The sequence below is a fragment of the Bombina bombina genome, chromosome 6 (assembly GCF_027579735.1).
Source record: "Bombina bombina isolate aBomBom1 chromosome 6, aBomBom1.pri, whole genome shotgun sequence".
NCBI lineage: Eukaryota > Metazoa > Chordata > Amphibia > Anura > Bombinatoridae > Bombina > Bombina bombina.
The window spans coordinates 1,103,458,436-1,103,483,768 of record NC_069504.1 but is presented as its reverse complement, the minus strand read 5'-3'; the positions used below and the strand labels follow the sequence as shown (position 1 = coordinate 1,103,483,768).

At 39.6% G+C, this 25,333-nt stretch overlaps 1 protein-coding gene across 1 annotated transcript in view; it reads left to right on the top strand.

Moving 5' to 3' along the window:
• Positions 1–431: 431 nt before the first annotated feature.
• The window catches only part of LOC128664903 (trichohyalin-like), a 45,392-nt gene continuing 20,490 nt past the window's right edge, over positions 432–25,333 (top strand). Inside the window, exons 1-3 of the mRNA XM_053719695.1 lie at positions 432–563; positions 12,667–12,839; positions 13,837–13,997. Of these exons, the coding sequence (XP_053575670.1) occupies positions 12,675–12,839; positions 13,837–13,997 (326 nt within the window). The 5' untranslated portion in view covers positions 432–563; positions 12,667–12,674. The remainder of the gene's footprint in view (positions 564–12,666; positions 12,840–13,836; positions 13,998–25,333) is intronic.

Sequence of the window (25,333 nt, the reverse complement as noted above, 5' to 3'; positions counted from 1 at the left end):
AAAGTTTGCTTTTCAGCAGAGTGTCTAGATCTAGACCATATAGTGGTCCCTTGACTGTCCCTTTAACAATAGTAAGTTACAATAAAAAATACACAATCTCCTTGTAGTAGTTGCTGTGATCCTCCATCGCTCAACAAACCGATATCTAAAACAATGCTTCAAATGTGGGAGCGTTTCATACCTTAATAAATGATACTACTCTACTCAAGTTCCAATTTAGGCGTTCCTCTCTTTTTTACTGTGTTCATACACATTGCTTCAGGAATAAAAAATATTTTTATTTTATTTTCACCAAAGAGTAGCTTCACAGTAGATTTAGCTCAATGTCAATGGCAGTAAAAAAAATCAAATAAGCTACTCTTTGGTCACAATAAATGAAAAATATTTTTCACTTTGTATTATTTGTGCACTTGTGCAACTGCAGAGTAAACCAGATCTACTTTCTCTTTTTCCACTTTAGCTGCCCCAGGAGAAGCGGCTTGTATGCAACAGAGACACTCAGACAAATAGAATTGTCAGCAAATACAGCCGAACAGACAAGTTAGTTCCTTCAACAGTAGAAGGTAATAACAATATGACAATGAGCTTTATTTTCTGTTTAAAACCCCCCCACATTATTACAGTGATAACTACTTCAGCCATAAGGTACAATGTTTCAATTTTCATATTTAAATTGTAGAACAAATGATCACCTTAACATTTGTTCTTATATTTGAATGTTTTTTTCGAACAAATGTTAACAATAGAATATTACATTTGTAGATTGATTCCCATAGAAGTCTGTTATTAAGTGAAAAAAAATTCTATCACAAGGTTGTGTTGTTGTGTTGAAATATCAGTTTGGAAAAGGGACACATAGCTACATGTAGGAATGTATAAACTGATCTAGTCCCTGGATATACAGGATGATACAGGAAGTGTATAGTGTGCAAGAAAGGAGGCGCCGGTTCACTTTGGATCCTCGTCTGTTTATTCGCTTGTACTCCGCTGTCTTTAGGTTGTTCGTCAGGAGAGGGGTACTCCTAGTTAGATTACAAGATTGTGCTGTGATATCATGTCAAGACACTGTATAATGGCGTGTTTATACTCACAGCTTAAAATCAGGATAAACGGCTATTAAGTGTGCAAAGAAGAACTTCACCAGCTTTTCTCATCTAAAAGCAATTTTGATGTACCCAACGCGTTTCAATGGACCCAGCCGTCTTACTCAAGAACATTCACAGTTTTAAAGTGCTTTACAAACCAAGCATACCTTTCCGCAACACAGGCGGTCTTTAAATACACAATCAAAAGCGCTACCCGTTACCCCATTGGTGGAGGCCGGGTTTACACTCATTAAAATAAAATTTTAAAATTAAACCTAAAAAATAAAACTTAGAGCAAAATATCAGTTAACATTTTCAAAAAAGCATTAATTAATCGATATATTTGCTAAAAATATTTGCTTGTGGGAGTTAAACTTCTTTGCATCAAGATGTGTAGTTCCCTTTCGAGACGTTTCCTTTCTGACAGTCTCCTCTCAGGTCTGTTCAAGGATAGCGTGATCACATGATGTTTAATGTCCAATCGGGAAAGTCCCAGTTAAAACAATATTGTTTCACTAACAGCTGTAAATGCTGTTATTAACTAGATGATGACAGAATAACGAGAGCTTTGCATTAGATTCCAATAAATACAGTTCCTCATTATAGAAGGTTTGCATTATCAAAGTAGTTGAAGATTATTCTATATAAGTCATTTGTTATTTGAGAAATATGAATATAAATTTAGAGAACACTTATGTCATGACCATTAATACAGTTCCTCATTATAAAAAGGTAACTCAACATTATCAAAGTAGTTGAAGATATGGATATAGATTTAACAAAATAAGACAACACTTGTATCATAACCATTAAATGGGAATTACCTAAATAATGCTATTAAATAGATCGCTTGTTTTTAAAAAGGATGACGTATATATGATTCAAATGTGGCATTACCATCCTTAACATAGGGAAATTAAAAATCACTGTAATTCACTAGGTTTGACAAAATAAAGCCTTAGCTTCACCAATGCATAATGACAAGGCAGTCATAATAATAATAATTAAAAGTTTAGTGGGTTCTTCTGGTGTAATTGCAACCTTTGCATTTTCCACAAGTAAAAAAACCTGTTATAACAATGGGTTTCTTGGGGATCGTATGTCCTAAATATTCATCCTCTTTTAGGACCTATGATCCCCAAGAAACCCATTGTTATCTATAGAAAAGGATAACATTTCAAACAAAAATTAGCACCTTCAATGATTAAATGCATAACTCCCAAAAAAACATTACAAATCAGAAATATAACAGTTTTTTTTACTTGTGGAAAATGCAAAGGTTGCAATTACACCAGAACAACACACAAAACTTTTAATTCCACAGTAACGGGAAAAAGTTATGAAATAAAAGATTTTATTAGATGTAAAAGTAAAACTGTTATATATCTATTACAGTGCAGCTGTAAATGTCAATATTTGGGACAAACATCCAGATTTCTAAAAACTAGAATCTTGGAAGATTTGAATAAAATAGAAAAAAATCATTACGCTCATGGGGTACCACAGCATTGCTACAGTTGTCAACTTTTCAAAAAAGAATCCTTCACATGGATGGGAATAGAAAAGGTTAAATTACATTGGAGAGGTGGCAACTTAGCCAAATAACTAGACCAGAGAGAGCTAAAATGGACACACAAGTTAAAAACATATTTGCTGCCTTTTGTGTAAGAAACATTTATCAATTGAGTATAGAGCATTTAATTATTATGACTGCCTTGTCATTATGCATTGGTTAAGCTAAGGCTTTATATTGTCAAACCTAGTGAATTACAGTGATTTTTAATTTCCCTATGTTAAGGATGGTAATGCCACATTTGAATCATATACGTCATCCTTTTTAAAAACAAGCGATCTATTTAATAGCATTATTTAGGTAATGCCCCTTTAATGGTTATGATACAAGTGTTCTCTTATTTTGTTAAATCTATATCCATATCTTCAACTACTTTGATAATGTTTAGTTACCTTTTTATAATGAGGAACTGTATTAATGGTCATGACATAAGTGTTCTCTAAATTTATATTCATATTTCTCAAATAACAAATGACTTATATAGAATAATCTTAAACTACTTTGATAATGCAAACCTTCTATAATGAGGAACTGTATTTATTGGAATCTAATGCAAATCTCTCTTTATTCTGTCATCTAGTTAATAACAGCATTTACAGCTGATGTTAGTGAAACAATATTGTTTTAACTGGGACGTTCCTGATTGGACATTAAACATCATGTGATCACGCTATCCGTGAACAGACCTGAGAGGAGATTGTCAGAAAGGAAACCGCTCGAAATATAAAGAAGTTTAACTCCCACAAGCAAATATTTTTATCAAATATATCGATTAATGAATGTTTTTTTGAAAATGTTAACTGATATTTTGCTCTAGGTTTTAATTTTTTAGGTTTAATTTTAAAATTTTATTTTAACGAGTGTAAACCCAGCCTCCACCAATGGGGTGGCGCTTTTGATTGTGTATTCAAAGACCGCCTGTGTTGCGGAAAGGTATGCTTGGTTTGTAAAGCACTTTAAAACTGTGAATGCTCTTGAGAAAGACTGCTGGGTCCGTTGAAACGCGTTGGGTACAATAAAATTGCTTTTAGATGAGAAAAGCTGGTGAAGTTCTTCTTTGCACACTTAGGAGCCGTTTATCCTGATTTTAAGCTGTGAGTATATACACGCCATTATACGGTGTCTTGACATGATATCACAGCACAATCTTGTAATCTAACTAGGAGTACCCCTCTCCTGACGAACAACCTAAAGACAGCGGAGTACAAGCAAATAAACAGACGAGGATCCAAAGTGAACCGGCGCCTCGTTTTTTGCACACTATATCTTCCAAACAGGTCTCAGGAGAGACTGTGGGAAGGCTGCGGTTCTATTACTGAAGGGGAGTATCTATCCATATTATATGTACTTTTGATACAAGAAGTGACTCACTGTCAGCAGTAAATGTAGTTGTGCATATAAGTCGTTACCTTGGAAGATACAGTAAGCTGATACAGTATACAAGGTGGGCAAAGTGACAGAGCTGTCAGCCAGGCCAAGGGTTATATACTGTAATTCAGTCCAATGAAGCATCATAACAGGGCACATTAATATCAGGGTCTTTTTAGGCAAAGAGCCAGGCACAGAGAGCTCAGTACAAAGTCAGGGCACAAACCCAGGTCAAACTTATCAATGGTCAGATTCAAGCGGTCGTCCTAGACAATAAAGGCAGGTCAGGTAAAAGCAAAGTTTGACAACAGTGGATCTGAAAATAATCAAAATGAACCCAGATAGACTAGTGAAAGTTATACACAGGCAAATGAGAAAATGCTGCTTTAAATAGCGCAAAAAGGCCTGAACACAATATGCATCACAAATGACCCAAAACACTGGCGTTTCGTGTTGTTTAACATAACACACTAGCTGTGAAACACAGCGAGCTGTAACAAAGATAATAGATAAAGTAAAGATGGTGAAACCCTTGTCCGGTACCTGGAAATGGAGTATGACAGTGTCCTTCAATAAATCTAAATAGTTCTTTATATATTTCAAAGTATGGTGGGCTTGTCCAACCTAAGGCCTGTGATCCACTGGGCAGCCCTCCAAAATGTTTTATCTGACTCTACACTTCTCTACACTTCTCTAAACTGAATGTGTTGGAACCATGGTTGACTTGTATTAGCAATGTTTCTCTTGAAGCTGCATAAATGGGTGTTTAAAATGTAGGAGACAGTAAACTAGCGGTGATTATATAGTATTGTTCTTCTGGTCTGCACACCCATGCATCATTGCACCTCTCGTTTCAGAAATTTAAAATTGGTGGACCTGGCTAACAAAGGTCTTCACAAAGCAAGGGTTCAAGGCTGGTGGTTCTGATGGGAGTCATAATTATCTACTGCTCATTTCTCATTTCAAGATTTAACTCCCCCATTAGTTAGAAGCATATGATTCAATATAATACATCAACTCTAACAGCAAATTTGATTATATTATACCCCAAAACTTCTACAGCTCAAAAACAGTCTTGGCAGATTGAAGGCAAAGTAAAAGTGGTTCTAGAAAATGTCAGGATGCACTAAGGTGGACTTTGGGAGGTGTCAGAGATGTTGGGGTGGAGAAGGATGGTTTAGGGGTGGGTTTGAGCATTTCTAGGTGTAGTCGAGCAGTCTCCCAGTTTCACTTTGTGCCAATGAGTATTAGTGAGAAGTACGGTAACTGTCAGTCACTATCAGCCAATAATCATTAGTAGGAAGTACCAACCAACCAATGAGCATTAGTGAGACGTACCTGTCAGTCAGTATCAGCCAATAACCATTAGTAGGAAGTACCAACCAACCAATGAGCATTAGTGATAAGTACCTGTCAGTCACTATCAGCCAATAACTATTAGTAGGAAGTACTTCACATTTTTAAGACAAAAAAATAAAACATGATTAAATGCTGCTTTTTTTATGGATGAGTAAAATGTACTTTTAAAAGTTATGGAATGGGGCAGAAGGGACAGTGAGTATGTAATAAGGAAATATTGTAAGGTAATGACATTTGTATGTTGCCCAAATACTCAGTATAACTAAGAGAACATTATTACAGGGAAATAAGCCATAAAAAATCACTTAAAGGGACATGAAACCCAAAATATTTATTTCATGATTCAGATAGAGAATACAATTTTAAACAACATTCAAATTTACTTCTATTATTTAATTTGCTTCATTCTTTAGATATCCTTTGCTGAAGAAATAGCAATGCACATAGGGAGCCAATCACACGAGGCATCTATATGCAGCCACCAATCAGACGCTACTGATCCTATTTAGATATGCATTTCAACAAAGGATATCAAGAGAATGATGTAAGTTAGATAATAAAAGTAAATTGGAAAGTTGTTTAAAATTGTAAGCTCTATCTAAATCATGAAATAAATAATTTGGGTTTCATGTCCCTTTAACAAATCTTCTGACCTTAGTGAATATAGGCCTTTATGTTTTAGTGCTCATATGAACATTTCTCCGTGTTACAGACCCTATAACAATAATAATGCTGGTACAGTTAAAATAAACAATTCTTATAGGCAGATTGTTGTTGTTTATTACTTTTCTTTTGTAGAAAATATATTTCTCCTGTTAAGTGTAGTCAGTCCACGGGTCATCCATTACTTATGGGATTATATCTCCTCCCTAACAGGAAGTGCAAGAGGATCACCCAAGCAGAGCTGCTATATAGCTCCTCCCCTCTACGTCATACCCAGTCATTCTCTTGCACCTAACTAATAGATAGGACGTGTGAGAGGACTGTGGTTGTTAAACTTAGTTTTTATTTCTTCAATCAAAAGTTTGTTATTTTAAACAGCACCAGAGTGTGTTGTTTTTTCTCAGGCAGCATTAGAAGAAGAAATCTACCTGAGTTTGTGTATGATCTTAGCGATCGTAACTAAGATCCATTTGCTGTTCTCGGCCATTCTGAGGAGTGAGGTAACCTCAGAACAGGGGACAGCGGGCAGGGTTCACCTGCAAGGAGGTATGTTGCAGTATATTATTTTCTAAGGAATGGAATTGACTGAGAAAATACTGCTAATACCGATGTAATGTAAGTGCAGCCTTAAATGCAGTAGTAGCGACTGGTATCAGGCTGATATGTATGTATGTTTACACTGAGGTATTTCTGGGGAATGGAACTTCACTAAGAAAATACTGTATACATTTAACTTATATTTGAGCCTCCACTGCAGTGAAAGCGGCTAGCAGCAGGCTTATTAATAACATTTCATAATTTTATTTTTAAACGTTTACTGGCATGTTAATCGTTTTTCTCTGAAGTACTTGGTGATAAAACTTTTTGGGCATTATTTTTCCACATGGCTGTCGTTTATTATGAATAAAATCAGTTTACTGAGCTTCCCCACTGTTGTAATATGAGTGGGAGGGGCCTATTTTGGCGCTTTATTGCGCAGTAAAAATTCAGTCACAGTCTTCCTATTTCTTCCTCCATGATCCAGGACGTCTCTACAGAGCCCAGGGGTCTCCAAAACTAGTTTTGAGGGAGGTAATCACTCACAGCAGACCTGTGAGACTGTGTTTTTGACTGTGATAAAAACGTTTATATTAAATTGTTATCCGTTTTTGGGTACTAAGGGGTTAATCATCCATTTGCTGGTGGGTGCAATCCTTTGCTAACTTAATGCATTTACTGTGAAAATTTGGTTGCTATAACTAATTTGGTTCATTGTTATTTCAACTGTGACAGTTTTTTTGTGCTTCTTAAAGGCACAGTAACGTTTTTTATATTGCTTGTAAATTTATTTGAAAAGTATTTTCCAAGCTTGCTAGTTTCATTGCTAGTTTGTTTAAACATGTCTGACACAGAGGAATCTCTTTGTACAATATGTTTAAAGGCCAATGTGGAGCCCAATAGAAATTTGTGTACTAATTGCATTGATGCTACTTTAAATAAAAGCCAATCTGTACATGTAAAGAAAATTTCACCAGACAACGAGGGGGAAGTTATGACGACTAACTCTCCTCACGTGTCAGTACCTTCGTCTCCCGCTCAGGAGGTGCGTGATATTGTGGCGCCAAGTACATCAGGGCGGCCCATACAAATCACTTTGCAAGACATGGCTAATGTTATGACTGAAGTATTATCTAAATTGCCAGAATTTAGGGGTAAACGCGACCACTCTGGGGTGAGAACAGAGTGCGCTGATAATAATAGAGCCATGTCTGATACTGCGTCACAATTTGCAGAACATGAGGACGGAGAGCTTCATTCTGTGGGTGACGGATCTGATCCAAGTAAACTGGACTCAGACATTTCAAATTTTAAATTTAAGCTTGAGAACCTCCGTGTATTACTAGGGGAGGTATTAGCGGCTCTGAATGATTGTAACACGGTTGCAATTACAGAGAAAATATGTAGGCTGGATAAATATTTTGCGGTACCGACGTGTACTGACGTTTTTCCTATACCTAAAAGGCTTACAGAAATTGTTAACAAGGAGTGGGATAGACCCGGTGTGCCTTTTTCACCCCCTCCTATATTTAGAAAGATGTTTCCAATAGACGCCACCACACGGGACTTATGGCAGACGGTCCCTAAGGTGGAGGGAGCAGTTTCTACTCTGGCTAAGCGCACCACTATCCCGGTGGAGGATAGCTGTGCTTTTTCAGATCCAATGGATAAAAAGTTAGAGGGTTACCTTAAGAAAATGTTTGTTCAACAAGGTTTTATATTACAACCCCTTGCATGCATTGCGCCTGTCACGGCTGCGGCGGCATTCTGGTTTGAGTCTCTGGAAGAGACCATTAGCTCAGCTCCATTGGATGAGATTATAGACAAGCTTAGAGTCCTTAAGCTAGCTAATTCATTTATTTCTGATGCCGTAGTACACTTAACTAAACTTACGGCTAAGAACTCCGGATTCGCCATTCAAGCGCGCAGAGCGCTGTGGCTTAAATCCTGGTCAGCCGATGTGACTTCTAAATCTAAATTGCTTAACATACCTTTCAAAGGGCAGACATTATTTGGGCCCGGTTTGAAAGAAATTATCGCTGACATTACTGGAGGTAAGGGCCATGCCCTGCCTCAAGACAGAGCCAAACCAAGGGCTAGACAGTCTAATTTTGGTGCCTTTCGTAACTTCAAGGCAGGAGCAGCATCAACTTCCTCCGCTCCAAAACAGGAAGGAACTGTTGCTCGCTACAGACAGGGCTGGAAACCTAACCAGTCCTGGAACAAGGGCAAGCAGGCCAGAAAGCCTGCTGCTGCCCCTAAGACAGCATGAAGTGAGGGCCCCCGATCTGGAAACGGATCTAGTGGGGGGCAGACTTTCTCTCTTCGCCCAGGCTTGGGCAAGAGATGTCCAGGATCCCTGGGCGTTAGAGATCATATCTCAGGGATATCTTCTGGACTTCAAAGCTTCTCCTCCAAAAGGGAGATTTCATCTTTCAAGGTTGTCAGCAAACCAGATAAAGAAAGAGGCGTTTCTACGCTGTGTACAAGACCTTTTACTAATGGGAGTGATCCACCCAGTTCCGCGGTCGGAACACGGACAAGGGTTTTACTCAAATTTGTTTGTGGTTCCCAAAAAAGAGGGAACCTTCAGACCAATCTTGGACTTAAAAATCCTAAACAAATTCCTAAGAGTTCCATCGTTCAAAATGGAAACTATTCGGACAATCTTACCTATGATCCAAAAGGGTCAGTACATGACCACAGTGGATTTAAAGGATGCCTACCTTCACATACCGATTCACAAGGATCATTATCGGTACCTAAGGTTTGCCTTCCTAAACAGGCATTACCAGTTTGTAGCTCTTCCCTTCGGGTTAGCTACGGCTCCAAGAATCTTTACAAAGGTTCTGGGCTCTCTTCTGGCGGTACTAAGACCGCGAGGAATTTCGGTAGCTCCGTACCTAGACGACATTCTGATACAAGCGTCAAGTTTCCAGACTGCCAAGTCTCATACAGAGTTAGTTCTGGCATTTCTAAGGTCGCATGGGTGGAAGGTGAACGTAGAAAAGAGTTCTCTAATGCCACTCACAAGAGTTCCCTTCTTGGGGACTCTTATAGATTCTGTAGAAATGAAAATTTACCTGTCAGAGGACAGGTTAACAAAACTTCTAAATGCTTGCCGTGTCCTTCATTCCATTCAACACCCGTCAGTGGCTCAATGCATGGAGGTAATCGGCTTAATGGTAGCGGCAATGGACATAGTACCTTTTGCACGCCTGCATCTCAGACCACTACAATTGTGCATGCTAAGTCAGTGGAATGGGGATTACTCAGATTTGTCCCCTATGCTGAATCTGGATCAAGAGACCAGAGATTCTCTTCTATGGTGGCTTTCTCGGCCACATCTGTCCAGGGGGATGCCCTTCAGCAGGCCAGATTGGACGATTGTAACAACAGACGCCAGCCTGCTAGGTTGGGGCGCTGTCTGGAATTCCCTGAAGGCTCAGGGATCATGGACTCAGGAGGAGAGACTCCTTCCAATAAACATTCTGGAATTAAGAGCAGTTCTCAATGCTCTTCTGGCTTGGCCTCAGTTAGCAACTCTGAGGTTCATCAGGTTTCAGTCGGACAACATCACGACTGTGGCTTACATCAACCATCAGGGAGGGACAAGGAGTTCCCTAGCGATGATGGAAGTCTCAAAGATAATTCGCTGGGCAGAGTCTCACTCTTGCCACCTGTCAGCGATCCACATCCCAGGCGTGGAGAACTGGGAGGCGGATTTCCTAAGTCGCCAGACTTTTCATCCGGGGGAGTGGGAACTTCATCCGGAGGTATTTGCCCAACTGCTTCGGCGTTGGGGCAAACCAGATCTGGATCTCATGGCGTCTCGCAAGAACGCCAAGCTTCCTTGTTACGGATCCAGGTCCAGGGACCCGGGAGCGGTTCTGATAGATGCTCTGACAGCACCTTGGGTCTTCAACATGGCTTATGTGTTTCCACCCTTCCCGATGCTTCCTCGATTGATTGCCAGGATCAAACAGGAGAGAGCATCAGTGATTCTAATAGCGCCTGCGTGGCCACGCAGGACTTGGTATGCAGATCTAGTGGACATGTCGTCCTGTCCACCATGGTCTCTGCCTCTGAGACAGGACCTTCTGGTTCAGGGTCCTTTCAAACATCCAAATCTAATTTCTCTGAGGCTGACTGCATGGAGATTGAACGCTTGATTCTATCAAAGCGTGGATTCTCGGAGTCAGTGATTGATACCTTAATACAGGCTAGGAAACCTGTTACCAGGAAAATTTACCATAAAATATGGCGTAAATACTTGCATTGGTGCGAATCCAAGAGTTACTCATGGAGTAAGGTTAGGATTCCTAGGATATTGTCTTTTCTACAAGAAGGTTTAGAAAAGGGTTTATCTGCTAGTTCGTTAAAGGGATAGATCTCAGCTCTGTCCATCCTTTTACATAAACGTCTGTCAGAAGTTCCAGACGTTCAGGCTTTTTGTCAGGCTTTGGCCAGGATTAAGCCTGTGTTTAAAACTGTTGCTCCGCCATGGAGCTTAAACTTAGTTCTTAACGTTTTACAGGGTGTTCCGTTTGAACCCCTTCATTCCATTGATATCAAGCTGTTATCTTGGAAAGTTCTGTTTTTAATGGCTATTTCCTCGGCTCGAAGAGTCTCTGAGTTATCGGCCTTACATTGTGATTCTCCTTACCTGATTTTTCATTCAGACAAGGTAGTTCTGCGTACTAAACCTGGGTTCTTACCTAAGGTAGTCACTAACAGGAATATCAATCAAGAGATTGTTGTTCCATCTTTGTGCCCTAACCCTTCTTCAAAGAAGGAACGACTTCTGCACAATCTGGACGTTGTCCGTGCCCTGAAATTTTATTTGCAGGCAACTAAAGATTTTCGACAAACTTCTTCCCTGTTTGTCGTTTATTCTGGACAGAGGAGAGGTCAAAAGGCTTCGGCTACCTCTTTCTCCTTCTGGCTTCGTAGCATAATACGTTTAGCCTATGAGACTGCTGGACAGCAGCCTCCTGAAAGAATTACAGCTCATTCTACCAGAGCTGTGGCTTCCACTTGGGCCTTTAAAAATGAGGCCTCTGTTGAACAGATTTGCAAGGCTGCAACTTGGTCTTCACTTCACACCTTTTCAAAATTTTACAAATTTGACACTTTTGCTTCTTCGGAGGCTGTTTTTGGGAGAAAGGTTCTTCAGGCAGTGGTTCCTTCCGTGTAAAGGTCCTGCCTGTCCCTCCCGTCATCCGTGTACTTTTAGCTTTGGTATTGGTATCCCATAAGTAATGGATGACCCGTGGACTGACTACACTTAACAGGAGAAAACATAATTTATGCTTACCTGATAAATTCCTTTCTCCTGTAGTGTAGTCAGTCCACGGCCCGCCCTGTTTTTACGGCAGGTCTAAATTTTAAATTAAACTCCAGTCACCACTGCACCCTATAGTTTCTCCTTTCTCGTTTGGTTTCGGTCGAATGACTGGGTATGACGTAGAGGGGAGGAGCTATATAGCAGCTCTGCTTGGGTGATCCTCTTGCACTTCCTGTTAGGGAGGAGATATAATCCCATAAGTAATGGATGACCCGTGGACTGACTACACTACAGGAGAAAGGAATTTATCAGGTAAGCATAAATTATGTTTTTTACAATACTGAAAAGACCCTTAAATACAGTAAATTTACATAATCAACAAATACAAGATAACAAGACAATGCAATAGATTTTTTTCTGACAAATTTCAGTTATGTCTATTTCCACTCCTCCTATATCATGTGACAGCCACCAGCCAATCACAAATGCATATACATATATTCTGACAATTCTTGCACATGCTCAGTAGGAGCTGGTAACTCAAAAAGTGTAAATATAAAAAGACTGTGCACATTTTGTTAATGGAAGTAAATTGGAAAGTTGTTTAAAATTACTGCTTCTCTCTGAATCATGAACGCTTAATTTTGACTTGAGTGACCCTTTAACTTTTTACATTAAAATTCTCTATTTCTATTAATCAGTTCACATGTGAAGAAGACAATAAATCTCTAATAACTGTTTCCCTCTCCCCTAACAATGTATAAATAACGTTTTTAAATTTTATATATTGTGAGATTCATCAATGAGCGAAACAACCAAATCTAGTTATAAACCGTCAAACAGACTGGGCAATATGACGTATCTTCAAACAACCCTGCAACGTATAGAAAAGGCAATGAAAGAAGACCATCTGGCATTGGAAGCCGCAATTCGTGAGAGGAGACCTCGAACTGCCCCACTACTGAAGGTAGGTTCAGTATACGAAATGGCGCAGAAGACCCTGAAATAAGAAAATGACAAAATATACAACACGATCATCTGCTAGAGCACAGCTATCATAACACAACGCTAACAGATCTGCTTGTCTCAAAGGTCATTTCCATTTAGAGGATTTAAAGGGATAGAAAAGTGAGGAAAATGATGTAATGTGCTTTAGCGTATTTTACTATTGCACTAGTGCTTGTGTATGTCTATTTTTAAAGGATCATTAAAGGGAGAGTCAACTCCAAAATTATTATTGTTTAAATAGCTAGATAATCCCTTTATTACCCATTCCCCAGTTTTGCATAACCAACACAGATATATTAATATACTTTTTACCTCTGTGATTACCTTGTATCTAAGCCTCTTCTGACAGCCCCCTGATCACATGACTTTGTATTTATCTATTGACTTGCATTTTAGCCAATTAGTGCTGTGTCAGGCACAAACTAACAAGAGAGAGCACAATGTTATCTATATGGCTCACATGAATTACCAGTCTCCTGTTGTGAAAAGCAAATAAAAAAGCATGTGATAAGAGGCTGTCTGTAGTGGCTTAGAAACAGGCAGAAATGTAGAGGTTTAAATGCTATAAAGTATATTAATAGAACAATGTTGGTTGTGCAAAGTTGGGGAATGGGTAGTAAAGGCATTATCTATCTTTTTAAACAATAACAATTTGGTGTAGACTGTCCCTTTTAAATACAGTAGAATTACATAATCAAGTGCATACTGACAAGACAATGCAATATTGCTTAGTCGGAATTTTCAATAAGCAGTAGATTTTTTTTCTGACAAATTTCAAAATGTTTTCAATTTGCTGGCCCCTGTATCATGTGACAGTCATTAGCCAATCACAGAATCATGTATACACTGTGAACTCTTGCACATGCTGAGTAGGAGCTGTTTATAAAGAATTCAAGATATGTTGGCAGGGTTGTTCGATCTATAGCTTAAGCTCAAGCACTGATATTTTTCAACAGAACTATGAATTAAAAGCAAACAAGTCACAAGAACTCAGAGAGCGAAAACAAACATCTCAAGCCGATCTCCTGAGGATGCAAGCAGAGCAGAGATATAGGAGGATGGAGGAGAAGATAGAGGAGGAGGAGATGAGAGAGCAGATGCTACAGGACAGCAGAAGGTTGGGTTTCATATCCTCCTGTGATAGTGATAAGTAAGCGTTGCAGAGGCAATGAAATATACAGAGCGCGAGCAGGAAGGAATCGCATTACATGTGTTTTCAATATTCATTCACAGAATCCCCATTAGTCAAAATGATCCTTCTTTATTTTAATATCCAATTAAAACAACCTTGCTCTTAATCATGCTTGATTATGACCGAAACGTAGCAGGTTGTTTTATTTGGATGTTTAACTAAAGAAGGATCATTGTGACTAATGGTGCTGAGGAATCTGTGAATATTTATTGCTTATGGGACTGTGCAGTGACCCATTCCTCGTGCATCTGTGAAGAAGTTTTAAACAAGTAATTTAACCCATTAACTGCTGTTCCTGTTGTATATATCATAACCTGTGTTTTTCAGGAGATGATTTACCTCTTTGAAAAGACCTAACTGGCAAATCATGTTCAATAACCTTTATTAGACATTTAAAGGGGAAAAAAGTAATTTATTTTTCTTTGTTGCAAGTTAAATAGGTAATTTTACAAAAATTACAGTTTGTTGTAAATCGGGTATTCCTATAGTGAGATTTTTGTTTTGTTTTTACGCTTGTGAGGCATGTCCCTACTTACCAATAAAATAGTGGCATCCGCTGAGCAAGTGGTCCTTAACGGGACAGTAAACACCTTGAGATTTTTACATAAAATGTTTAGTTATGCAGACTTTGCAATATATTTTCATTATTTATTTTGTCGTTTCATGTAATTTAGCTCAGAAAATTGATATATTTCTCATTCTCAGAACTTGAAATGCTCTTACTGGCTTCTCAAGGCTAACTCTGCAACATATCTTTCCGTGATTGGCTTTATCAGATTATAACTGCAAAACACATTTTATACTAACTGGCCCAATTAGTAAAAAGTAAATCACAATTTTCCCCTAGTAGCAGACCAGCTGGAGGATATTGGGAAACTTAAAATAGATTAATTTAGCTCTGTCACAATAGCCATTAACCATTTGTGGACAAAAATATCTTACCAAAGCAATGTTATCTTTTTATTTGAGAGCTAAAAAATACTCCATAAGGTTCAATAGCTCAACTATTATCAACCCATTTTGGGCACAAAAGTGTTGTAGAAACAATGTTACAATATTATCTAACTTGGCTGTTATTATGAGTTGTGCAGGGAGCAGGGGGCGCACTTTAAAAATGAAATATTGCAGTGAATACAAATCAGATTACTCTGCTTGCAGCGTATAGCAACTTACAATCACCTCTTTTCCTATACATGTGTTTTTCTGTTAGGGTAATAATAGTTTTGCGTATTTTGACAAAATCTCAACACCTTTCAGTTTGCAAGAAAAAACAGGGAAATCTGCCGGAGGGGGGGGGGGGGGGGAGAATATTTAGAGAATATGCCAGACCTGGTGGAGAAATTACATCTATGCCCATGGAATGCCCCTGTTCAGCTCACTAGCAGAGGGGGTGAGTGACTAATTTTACAATAAGGAAAACAATACGCTTTGAATTTTGTATTATAAATACTCATTTTACAGCATGTTTGATATGTGCAGTGTAGTTTTATTACGATTTCTACTATACGCCTTATAGGGACCGTCAACACCTGTGACACACTTTTTCGTAACGCTCCTGCACCGTGTCACATTTATAATTGCATATAAGAATACTTTTTTTTGGCCTGGTGTCTTGCTAATTAAAATGGCCATGAAATTCCTCCTCCTTCTCCATAGATGCTTTTTTTTTTCTTATACTCGTGCCCGGTATGTTCTTGACATCACAATGAATATTTACGTATTCACAGAGTGAACAATTTCAGTCTTGCACCATTTTAAAAGGTCGCTACTTCCTGCTTCCTCTTTATATATCTGTTGTGATTAGCGCTGTGTCCTCTACCTTCTAACATCCGGTGGAACAAATGTTAGCTTAACAAAGGTTCCTGATATCTGTAGGAAGTTGCAGACACATGTTCCCATTGCTCATGCGTAAACCAGCACAAACAATTCTTCTTCATTATTTACGATTCAAGTGGTATTGCATTGAAAAATCAACATAGGATTGAACATGTAATGTATGGGAGGAGTTTGGGGGCCATTTTAATTGCAAGCCAAACAAAAAGGGAGTTAACAGCGCTGTAGACAAGTAAATACTAAATGCAGAAACAGTAATATAAGGGATCCCTAAAAACCCTCAACACAGATACAAACTCAAAAAAACTCTTGAGAAAGAGAGTAAATACTGCTGGGCTGCACAAATGCTGCTTAATTAGTATCTAAAAGATATGTTGCATTTAATAAATAGAAAGTACAATTAAAATACACATATGATTTCCAGACCACACTAGAAAGCTGATAGAACTAAATTTTGAGTTTAACTGGGTAAAAAAACACCTCAAATATCTAGGGATTAATCTTACTAGCCGTTCTACGGAGCTTTATCAGGCTAATTACCCCACAATATATAAATCCATTAAACAGGACCTAAAGGGACATAATACTCATATGCTAAATCACTTGAAACTGATGCAGTATAACTGTAAAAAGCTGACAGGAAAATATCACCTGAGCATCTCTATGTAAAAAAGGAAGATATTTTACCTCACAATCTCCTCAGCTCAGCAGAGTAAGTTCTGTGTAAAAAGTTATACTCAACTGCTCCCAGCTGCAGGTAAAAAAATTAAAAAAAATGAAGAAATGAACAGCAGCCAATCAGCATCAGCAGTGCTGAGGTCATGAACTCTTACTGTGATCTCATGAGATTTGACTTGACTCTCATGAGATTTCATTGTAAACTTCCTTTACCTGATTGGTGAAATAAGATGAGAGTGCACGATGCTCATCCCTTCAGATGTCCCAGGACAGACATGCTGCTTAGAAATCCTTTACAATGGGAGGTGGCTACTGAGGAACTTTTGAGGTAAAATATCTTTCTTTTTTACATAGAGATGTTCAGGAGATATGTTCTAGTCAGCTTTTTACTGCTATGCTGCATCACTTTCAAGTGTTTAAACATTTGGGTATTATGGCCCTTTAAATAATTGGAGCAAACTGGGATTTTCCTGGTTTGGGAGGTTGTCGGTAATTAAGATGACAGTGCTGCCGCAAATATTATACTTATTCCGCACACTGCCAATAAAAACCCAGTTACAGGACCTAGAGGACTTTCAAAGGCGCACTGATAGCCTGGGATTTTCCTGGTTTGGGAGGTTGTCGGCAATCAAGATGACAGTGCTGCCGCGAATATTATACTTATTCCGCACACTGCCAATAAAAACCCCATTACAGGACCTAGAGGACCTTCAAAGACGTACTGATAGCTTCATACGAGGTGGTAAAAGAGCTAGGATTTCCTCTCTTATTCTAAACAGGCACAGAAGGCTGGGGGGAGTTGGGGCACCAAATTTTAAACACTATTATCAGGCAGCTAGATTAGCACAGACCACCCTGCTTAATAAACTAGAGGAAGAAATAATCTGGACGAAACTAGAGTCAGATATTGCAGAGAACGATTCACGTGAAACACTTCTATGGATACCAAGGCCCCACCTAGATAAATCATCCAAAAAATTTCCAATTACAGACTTTATGACCGCACAGTGGACCAGACTAACCTCATCACTTAAGCTGCTACCTTACAGATCTATTAAGACACCGCTTAGTTGCATCATGAATACAGAACACAGACCGACTATACTGAAATGGGAGAATAGGGGACTTTAAAGGATTGCTGACTTGTTAGATAGAGGTAAACTATTGACTTTTACTCAACTTCAAGATAAGTTGTTCCCGACCCAACTTAACTGGTTCTTTTATTTGCAAGTCACCTCTACTCTGCACCACCATTTCCCTTTGGGATTTGGTGGATCACGCTATACACTAGAATCTATATGTAGCTCGACCTCCAGACCTAAGAAAACTATTTCATACATTTACCAAGCAACTCAAACAGCAGGAGCGACTACTAAATCCCCCCTACAAAGCAAATGGGAAAAGGACCTTAACTATGAGGTTGATATCGAAACATGGCAACAAATATTATATAATACGGGCAGGGGACTGCAGAGCGCAGATATGCTTGAAAACTGCATTAAAACCAATTTTCGTTGGTACCTAACCCCATTGATCACCTCACACGCTGGGGGCAACAGCTCGATAGGGGATGTGGCAAGGAGGGCAGCTACAGGCACATGTGGTGGGACTGCATACACTCAAAAAGAACGTGGAATCACCTATCTCACCTTTTAAGCACAATACTAAACAGTCCCATACACCTGACAATAGATCAAGCATTGCTACATACTAGACTCAAAGAGTTTAATCAGCAAATAAATCAATTCATCAGAATAACCTGCACAGCCACTAGAGTATGTATAGTGCATCATTGGAAGGAGGGAGCTCCGCCCTGGGGGGAGGTAATCCTTAAGATTAAACACTATTATAACATGTCAGCACAAGCGGCTATCATCCAAGACACTCAAGAATCCTTTCAGAAGGTTTGGTTCTATTGGATTATGTATGACGCGTCACATACAAGGACATAAACTATATGTGAAATCATATCATTTTTGGGTCTAATCATATCCCCAGATATGGGACCTCCCTGTGTCTCGCTGACTGCTCGCCCAGCTAAGGCGGATCGAATGGATGGTGCCTAAAGTAACCCGGTCCTTTTTTTCCCTCATACCCCTCCCTATTCTCCTAACTCTACTTCTCTCTTTCTCCTTCTCCTACTACCCTTTACTAGCTTTATTAACTCAACAGGATAAGAATTGTCTCATTGTTACCATGTTAGGAATCCAGGAATATTTAATAGATGTATACAAGTGGTTATAAGGGGTTATATTGGTCTGGACGATGTAATACTGCTGCGAGCAGATGATTCAAAACAGTGACATTGTCCGCATTTGTTTATTGATCTAATCCTTTGTTATTATTTTTTTCTGTATAAATGCTGAAAAATCAATAAAAACTACTTTAACATAAAATACACATATGATCACAATAGTGGTCAGAGCGAAATGGAACAAATAAGTGTAGTATCAGAGATACATATGAATACAATGCATATACAATAAAAATACACAAAAATAAAACAAAATAAAAATAAGAAACTGGAGATAAAAGTCTGTAGACGATTGGCTCCCGCAGGGCTTCTGACAGGAAATGGAGATAGGATATCGGTTTTGCTGGAACATAAACAAATTCCAATCACCAAACAAACAGATCCACAGTAATCCCCTTGCCCATCATTCCCAGTCATTCTCTTTGCCTTTGTCAATGGAGGATGTGCGAAGATGGGTACTTTTCCCTGCAAGCAAGGATTAGGGGCTATGCTGTGTCCATGTCAATCTTTTTAGTAAGAGTAATGGTGGCTATTGGAAGTTAGAAAGCGGCGAGGTTGTCTTTGCTTTATTTCTAACATCATTGCTACTCCTTCTTAGAAAGTCAGGGTTGGTTACTCTGTTCTTTGTTTTTCTTCAGGTCCCTGATAGAGAGTGGAGTGTCTATCACACCTTAGAGACTGTTCCTGCCCTGCAACTGGATCCACAGGTAAGTGCCTTTGCCTTCTAGGTATTGAAGGACACCACTTTGGAGGTTAATTCCTCTTGTGGATCCTCAACTGGGAACGTGTATTCTCCTTAAAGAGTTATCAGAAGGGACAGTTTGGCAGGCACTGAAGTGTGTGGGACTTAAGGGGTTAATTTTTCCCTTTTCATTGAGAGACTGGCTGAAGGGCATTAGGTCAGAAGGAGGGTCTAAGATCCTTTATTTAATTCAGGGACAAGGATCCTGTATATTATGACTAATAGGGTTCAAATGCATACGGTTTATTTGTACTGTACTGTGAGACAAAAATGCACGCCTTTTAGTTGCGCAGTTTCTTTTCTAAAGGTCCGGTCATGTGACCTCCGCTTTCCGCTCTTCCTTATTCTGAGCAGAGTGAAAGGCAGTGGGCGTGTCTTAACGAGGGCACATAGGATCTCTGATATAATTTCACAGTTTCCTCTGAAGCGTTCCTGCTCTGACAGCATTTCATTTCTGACAGCGTTTTTTTCTGCGTGCGACTTCTCCCTGCATTTTCCGGTACAGTCCGGTCTGGTGTGGTATGGCTCCTCAGCTTGCTGAGGTATAGAGGTGTTAGGGACTTTTAATTATATAATCTTAGATAGTTATATATTTTACTACATTATTGTAAGGCTCGTGGGATACTCCTCTATCAGACCGAACTCGGCCAGTAGTCTTGTTATCCCGGCGTTGAGCCGGAAAGATAGGGAATATCCCAGAGCAGAGAATATCAGGCACATGAGGAGAGCGGCACTCACCAGAGGCAGGACAGCACAAGGAAAATTAGGCAGACGGGGTACGGCAACAGAAAATCAGTTCAGCAGTTAAACAAGAAACGTAGTGAGACTGGCAGGGTTAAGCAACAATGTATCAGACCAGCAATTTAGGGGTTAACCAGATAGCGTAGTAAGACAGGCAGGGTTCAGTACCAAAGAATCAGTCCAGCAATTTAGGGGTTAACCAGGTAGCGTAGTGAGACAGGCAGGGTTCAGCAACAATGTATCAGTCCAGCAATTTAGGGGTTAACCAGTTAGCGTAGTGAGACAGGCAGGGTTCAGTAACAAAGAATCAGTCCAGCAATTTAGGGGTTAATCAGATAGCGTAGTGAGACAGGCAGGGTTCAGTAACAAAGAATCCAGCAAACGATCTGTCACTCCCAGGAGCACACAAAGTAGCACCTATACTTGGACAGTGACAGGTCGTTTGCTGCCTGTAAAAATACCTGCAGATTGGCGCCCAGAGACCGTCCGGCATCAGGAGCGTGCGGCGATGACGTCAGCGCCGCACACATCCTGAGCCGACACAGCCCTAGGCAACGCGCATGGGGAAGACGCTGCGCCCCTAGCAACGGCGCGGCGTGACATTGCCTCCCCTTAAGTGTTCCCTCCGGGAACCATAGTCAGCTTCAAAGGGTGAGCAGCATGGTATTTGGAGACCAGAGATGGAGCATGCACATAACGGGCAGGAACCCAGGAACGGTCTGCCACGGAGTAACCCCTCCAATGTATTAGATACTGCAGTTGTCTGCGCCTGTATCTGGAGTCCAAAATCTTAGCCACTTCGTATTCAGGGTTACCATGGATTAGGAGCGGAGGAGGTGGAGTTTGAAGCCGGGTATATCTATTCTTGATGTACGGCTTGAGTAGTGAGATGTGGAAGACACTACGTTTCTTGTTTAACCCCTGAACTGCTGAACTGATTTTCTGTTGCCGTACCCTGTCTGCCTAATTTGCCTTGTGCTGTCCTGCCTGTGGTGAGTGCTGCTCTCCTTGTGTGCCTGATATTCTCTGCTCTGGGATATTCCCTATCTTTCCGGCTCAACGCCGGGATAACAAGACTACTGGCCGAGTTCGGTTTGATAGAGGAGTATCCCACGAGCCTTACAATAATGTAGTAAAATATATAATTATCTGAGATTATATAATTAAAAGTCCCTAACACCTCTATACCTCAGCAAGCTGAGGAGCCTTACCACACCAGACCGGACTGTACCGGAAAATGCAGGGAAAAGTCGCACGCAGAAAAAAACGCTGTCAGAAATGAAATGCTGTCAGAGCAGGAACGCTTTAGAGGAAACTGTGAAATTATATCAGAGATCCTTTGTGCCCTCGTTAAGACACGCCCACTGCCTTTCACTCTGCTCAGAATAAGGAAGAGCGGAAAGCGGAGGTCACATGACCGGACATTTCGAAAAGAAACTGCGCCACTAAAAGGCGTGCATTTTTGTCTCACAGTACAGTGCACAGTCTATTCAGTGGAATAGAGACCATTCATATTTATTGCAAAGGATAGATCTGGATCCCCTAAAAAGAGACTCTCGTGGTGGATTTCACAGGAAAACCTGGCTCGGGGCACTTGCTTCCTGGACCTTCCTGGGTGATTGTGAAAATGGATGCCAGCCTATTAGGCTGGGGAGCAGTTTGGGGCTCTCTAAAAGCTCAGGGCCTGTGGTCTCGGTAGGAGTCTTCTCTTCCCATAAACATCTTGGAGTTGAGAGCAACCTTCAATTCTTTGGTAGCTTGGCCTCAATTATCTTTAGTGCAGTTAATCAGACTCCAATTGGACAACATCACCTCAGTGGCTTACATCAACCAGCAGGGAGGAACTCAGAGTTTCTTGGCTATAAAGGAGGTGACTCATATTCTGCAGTGGGCGGAAGCTCACAATGGTCTCTTTTCTGTCATCCATATTCCAGGAGTTGACAACTGGGAGGCAGATTTTCTGAGCAGACAGACTTTTCATCCCGGGGAGTGGGCTCTCCATCTGGAAGTGTTCTCTCAGATAACCCTCAGGTGGGGGGTTCCAGAGTTGGATCTGATGGCATCTCGTCAAAACGCCAAGGTTCCAAAGTACGGTTTAAGGTCAAGAGATCCTCAGGCCGCTCTGATAGATGCTCTAGATGTTCCTTGGATCTTCTCTCTAGCATACCTGTTTCCTCCATTTGCTCTCCTTCCACAAGTCATTGCTCATATCAAACAGGAGAAAGCATTGGTAATTCTAATAGCAAATGGTGCAGATCTAAGGGTTTCTCCTGAAGCCGGGTGAGGATTCCCCGTATTTTATCTTTTCTTCAGGATGGCTTGGAGAAAGGCCTGGAGAAAGGTTTGTCAGTCAGTACTCTGAAGGGTCAGATTTCTGCACTGTCTATTCATTTGCACAAACGTCTGGCAGATTTGCCAGATGTTCAAGCTTTTGTTCAGGCCATGGTCAGAATCAGGCCTATGTTTAAACCTGTTGCTCCTCCTTGGAGTCTTAGAGGCCTACTTATCAAGCCGTCAACTGTGCTGCATTCGACTGCACCAATACGCTCGCCTAACATCGCCTAACATCGCGGCTGCGGACCTGATTACGATCTCCTCCTCCTGTCAAAAAGCTGTGCACCAAGTACGGGGCGATGAGCAGCGGACTGTTGTTAACTAACAGTCATCGATCTCGCTGCTATTCGTCTTTTTCCCAACTTTATTTATATCCTGTCACTAAATACTGCCACTATACTAAAATGTTTAACCCCTATCCCGCCGCTCCCGGACCCCGCCGCAACTAAATAAAGTTATTAGCTCCCACCCTGCCGCTCCCGGAGCCCACCGCAACTCTAATAAAGTTATTAACCCCTATCCTGCCGCTCCCGGAGCCCATCGCAACTCTAATAAAGTTATTAACCCCTATCCCTCCGCTCCCGGAGCCCACCGCAGCTCTAATAAAGTTATTAACCCCTATCCCACCGCTCCCGGAGCCCACCGCAACTAAATAAATATATTAACCCCTAAACCCCTGGCCTCCCACATCACTACCACTTACCAAACCTATAAACCCCTAAACCGCCAGCCCCCCACATCGCCATAAACTAAATTAAGCTATTAACCCCTTAACCTAACAACCCGCTAACTTTACATTGAATATTAACTCATCCCTATCTTATAACAAATTTAAACTTACCTTTAGAATTAAAATAAACTATATTAAACTATTAATTAACCTACCCTAACTATTATACTAAAATTACATTAAACTATATTAAACTACTAATTAACCTACCCTAACTATTATACTAAAAATACATTAAACTATATTAAACTATTAATTAACCTACCCTAACTATTATACTAAAATTACATTAAACTATATTAAACTACTAATTAACCTACCCTAACTATTATACTAAAAATACATTAAACTATATTAAACTACAAATTAACCTACCCTTACTATTATACTAAAATTACATTAAACTTTATTAAACTACTAATTAACCTACCCTAACTATTATACTAAAAATACATTAAACTATATTAAACTATTAATTAACCTACCCTAACTATTATACTAAAATTACATTAAACTATATTAAACTACTAATTAACCTACCCTAACTATCATACTAAAAATACATTAAACTATATTAAACTATTAATTAACCTACCCTAACTATTATACTAAAATTACATTAAACTATATTACACTATTAATTAACCTACCCTAACTATTATACTAAAATTACATTAAACTTTATTAAACTACTAATTAACCTACCCTTACTATTATACTAAAATTACATTAAACTATATTACATATTTAAAAACCTAACCCTACTCAAATTATTTAAATCTACATTAAATAATTACTAAGTTACAAAAAAATAACAACTAAATTACACAAAATAAAAAACACTAAGTTACAAAAAAATAAAAAAACACTAAGTTGCACAAAATAAAAAATAAATGATCAAATATTTAAACTAATTACACCTAATCTAATAGCCCTATGAAAATAAATACGCCCCCCCAAAATAAAAAAAACCCTAGCATACAATAAACTACCAATAGCCCTTAAAAGGGCCTTTTGCGGGGCATTGCCCCAAAGAAATCAGCTCTTTTACCTGTAAATAAAAATACAAATACCCCCCAACAGTAAAAACCAAACCCCCCAAATAAAAACCTATCTAAAAAACCTAAGCTCCCCATTGCCCTGAAAAGGGCATTTGTATGGACATTGCCCTTAAAAGGGCATTTAGCTCTTTTTCCGCCCAAAGTTCCTAACCTAAAATTAAAACCCACCCAATAAACCCTTAAAAAAACCTAACACTAACCCCCGAAGATTTTTTCAACCTTAATTCCTATTGGCTGATGGAATTCTATCAGCCAATTGGAATGTAAGGGACGCCATCTTGGATGACATAATTTAAAGGAAACTTAATTCTTCAGTCGCCGTCGTAAGAAGAGGATGCTCCGTGCCGGATGGATGAAGATAGAAGATGCTGTCTGGATGAAGACTTCTGCCCGGTTGGATGAAGACTTCGGCCCGCTTGGATGAAGACTTCTGCCGGCTTCGATGAGGACTTATGCCGCTTCGTTGAGGATGGATATCCAGTCTTCAAAAACTGTAAGTGGATCTTCGGGGGTTAATGTTAGGTTTTTTAAGGGTTTATTGGGTGGGTTTTAATATTAGGTTAGGGACTTTGGGCGGAAAAAGAGCTAAATGCCCTTTTAAGGGCAATGCCCATACAAATGCCCTTTTCAGGGCAATGGGGAGCTTAGGTTTTTTAGATAGGTTTTTATTTCGGGGATTTGGTTGTGTGGGTGGTGTGTTTTACTGTTGGGGGGTTGTTTGTATTTTTATTTACAGGTAAAAGAGCTGATTTCTTTGGGGCAATGCCCCACAAAAGTCCCTTTTAAGGGCTATTGGTAGTATATTGTAGGCTACGGTAATTAGCTTAAATATTTGATAATTTATTTTTTATTTTTTGTAACTTAGTAATTTTTAATAGTAAATTTAAA